This window comes from Babylonia areolata, chromosome 10 (assembly GCF_041734735.1).
Source record: "Babylonia areolata isolate BAREFJ2019XMU chromosome 10, ASM4173473v1, whole genome shotgun sequence".
Classification (NCBI taxonomy): Eukaryota; Metazoa; Mollusca; class Gastropoda; order Neogastropoda; family Buccinidae; genus Babylonia; species Babylonia areolata.
The window spans coordinates 15924251-15927336 of NC_134885.1; the positions used below are offsets into that span (position 1 = coordinate 15924251).

The following is a 3086-nucleotide window of genomic DNA, read 5'->3' on the forward strand; positions in this document are numbered from 1 at the left end:
GGACAGGGGTGGGGCAGGGCGTGGGGTGGTTTAGGAAAGGGGTGGAACAGGACAAGGGTGGGGCAGGGCGTGGGGTGGTTTAGGACAGGTGTGGAACAGGATAGGGGTGGGGCAGGGCGTGGGGTGGTTTAGGACAGGTGTGGAACAGGACAAGGGTGGGGCAGGGCATGGGGTGGTTTAGGACAGGTGTGGAACAGGACAGGGGTGGGGCAGGGCGTGGGGTGGTTTAGGACAGGTGTGGAACAGGACAAGGGTGGGGCAGGGCGTGGGGTGGTTTAGGACAGGTGTGAAACAGGACAAGGTTGGGGCAGGGCGTGGGGTGGTTTAGGACAGGTGTGGAACAGGACAGGGGTGGGGCAGGGCGTGGGGTGGTTTAGGACAGGTGTGGAACAGGACAAGGGTGGGGCAGGGCGTGGGGTGGTTTAGGACAGGTGTGGAACAGGACAGGGGTGGGGCAGGGCGTGGGGTGGTTTAGGACAGGTGTGGAACAGGACAAGGGTGGGGCAGGGCATGGGGTGGTTTAGGAAAGGGGTGGAAGAGGACAAGGGTGGGGCAGGGCGTGGGGTGGTTTAGGACAGGTGTGGAACAGGACAGGGGTGGGGCAGGGCGTGGGATGGTTTAGGACAGGGGTGCGGTTACTGGGGGAGGGGAAGGTAGAGTAGGGCAGGGTTTATGATTGCTAGTTAATAGAATGGCTGTTGATTCGTGGTAGTGGTGCGCCTCTCACCCTCAACACACACACACACACACACACACACACACGCACGCACACTTTGAAATCGAACTTTTTCAGCCATGTCGTATGTAATGTATGTATGTCTCTCGAGACGGAAGGAGGTCGACGACGACGACGACGACGACGACTATGTGTGTGTGTGTGTGTGTGTGTGTGTGTGTGTGTGTGTGTGTGTGTGTGTGTGAGAGAGAGAGAGAGAGAGAGAGAGAGAGAAAGAGAGAGAGAGAGTTTGTATCAGGTTGTTGAGAATCATCATGTGTGACAAACATCATAACGGAAAGGCAATAAACTGGAGAGAGAGAGAGAGAGAGAGAGAGAGAGAGAGAGAGAGACAGAGACAGAGACAGAGAGTGCTGTGAGTGTATTCACTGTGGAACACACCATGGTCACGTCCAACCCTTCACTACGGAGCGGAGCACAGTGGTGGTAGAGGGGCGAGGGTGGGGTGGTTTGTGAGGTAAAAGCAGTTAGACAAGTAAAGTGTGATATACCCCCAGCCAGCGGCAAAGGAAAGCACGGGGTCACATGACTGGAGTTATATTTAGAGTTCATGTTGAATCCCCCCTCCCCCACCCCCCTCCCCTGTCCCAGTCCTCTCTTCGCTCTAGGCTACCAGCAGTTCCCCTTCATACCTGTGTGTGGTGAAGGGAGGGAACAGCACTGAATTCACTCGTCCTCTCTCTCACACGCACGTCCGCCTTCGCAGTGAGAAGTTTGCTGGCGGAAAGCAGACAGCCTGGGAGAATTTGACTTGTGAAAGTGTGAACCCCTCTCCAACAGGGCGAGTGGTTGAACATCTGCTGTATCTGTTGTTGTGTTTTTTCCTTCATCCCGTGCCAAGTACCTTCAGTGCCCAGGATCGTCGAGGGCCGTGTCCTGAGGGAATTATGTCTGCCAGTCCCAGACCAGCGGCCACAGTGTCTCTCAGCAGTCCGCGCCCAGCGAGTAAGATGGATGTGAGGGGTGTGGATGTGGATGTTTGTTGGGGTTTTTTTTATGTCGGCCTCTGCCACCCCGCAAGTGTTCAGTGTCAGATGTTGTCTAACTGAGGCCGTGGGCGTGTCACACACACACTCACACAAACACACACGCGCGCGCACGCATGCTCACACACACACACACACACACACACACACACACACACACACACACACACACACACACATTGTGTATGTGTCCGCGCGCACGCACGCGTGTGCTTTTGTACGTGTGTGTACATGTGCGTGCGCGCTCGTGTTTGTGTGTGCCGGTTCTTTCTGTCTGATTCTCCCCTGTGTGTCTGTGGATATGGTACAAAGCCAAAACAAATTGAAATTGAAATTCACTCTCCCTGCCCCCCCTCTGCACCCCACCTCCCCGCCCCTTTCAGTTAAATGATTGTAAAACTGAAGCTATTATTATTTCTTCAAGCAGACTGTCAATAAACCGACAACTCCTTGCCTTCCTCTCGGCTTAAAATTGGAGATTCAGATGTAGACTTCGTATCTTCAGTGAAAAAACTTGGTGTGACGTTTGATTCAACTTGGAACCTCACAATGAAGAAACACGTAAACAATCTCTGCAAAGGCTGCATACTTTCAAATTCGAACTAGATCAGTTCCATCCAGCATCTCCTTACTACTCAAGCAACACAAACTCTGGTGAGCTCTCTTGTCTTGTCCAGACTAGATTATTGTAACTCACTCCTCATTGGTGGTCCTAGATACTTAATACAAAAACTCCAGAAAGTTCAAAACGCAGGAGCAAGATTACTCTTTAGAACCAAAAAGACTGACAATATCACTCATCTTCTGCACTCTATCCACTGGTTACCAATTTCTGCCCGCATTCAATACAAAGTTGCAATTCTCACCTGCAACTCCATTTTGGGTGCTGCTAATCAGTTTCTGAGATAATTGATTCACCCGTACACACCCCGTCGACAGCTCAGATCATCTTCCGATTCACGGCGGCTACTTGCTCCCTGTGTTAAAACCCGATCCTTCGGTGATTCTTCCTTTTCTTATACAGCTCCTCCATATGTCTGAAACAGTTTACCTCACGATCTTCGCCACTCTCCTTCATTTCAATCTTTCAAAACTGGCCTGAAAACACATCTTTTTGAAAACGCCTATCCATAGACCTTCCATTCCTTTTCAGTTATAAGCCATGCAAACTCTCTCCTTCGTTGTGCGTGCGTGCGTGCGTGCGTGCGTGTGTGTGTGTGTGTGTGTGTGTGTGTGTGTGTGTGTGTGTGTGTGTGATTATGTAATACACATAGTCTCTGAATCTGTTTTATATTATTGTGCGCTAAATCATTATTTTTTCTATTTTTCTTCTTTTTTCTTGCGTGCGCGCGTGCGTGTGTGTG

General features: G+C 51.2%; 1 protein-coding gene across 4 annotated transcripts in view; it reads left to right on the plus strand.

The window, feature by feature from the left end:
• The first annotated feature begins 1367 nt into the window (after positions 1-1367).
• LOC143286827 (1-phosphatidylinositol 4,5-bisphosphate phosphodiesterase delta-4-like) overlaps positions 1368-3086 on the plus strand; it is a 135485-nt gene continuing 133766 nt past the window's right edge. For all 4 annotated transcript variants that reach the window (XM_076594642.1, XM_076594644.1, XM_076594645.1 and 1 more), the window contains exon 1: positions 1368-1681. In XM_076594642.1, the coding sequence (XP_076450757.1) occupies positions 1624-1681 (58 nt within the window). In that variant the 5' untranslated portion in view covers positions 1368-1623. The remainder of the gene's footprint in view (positions 1682-3086) is intronic.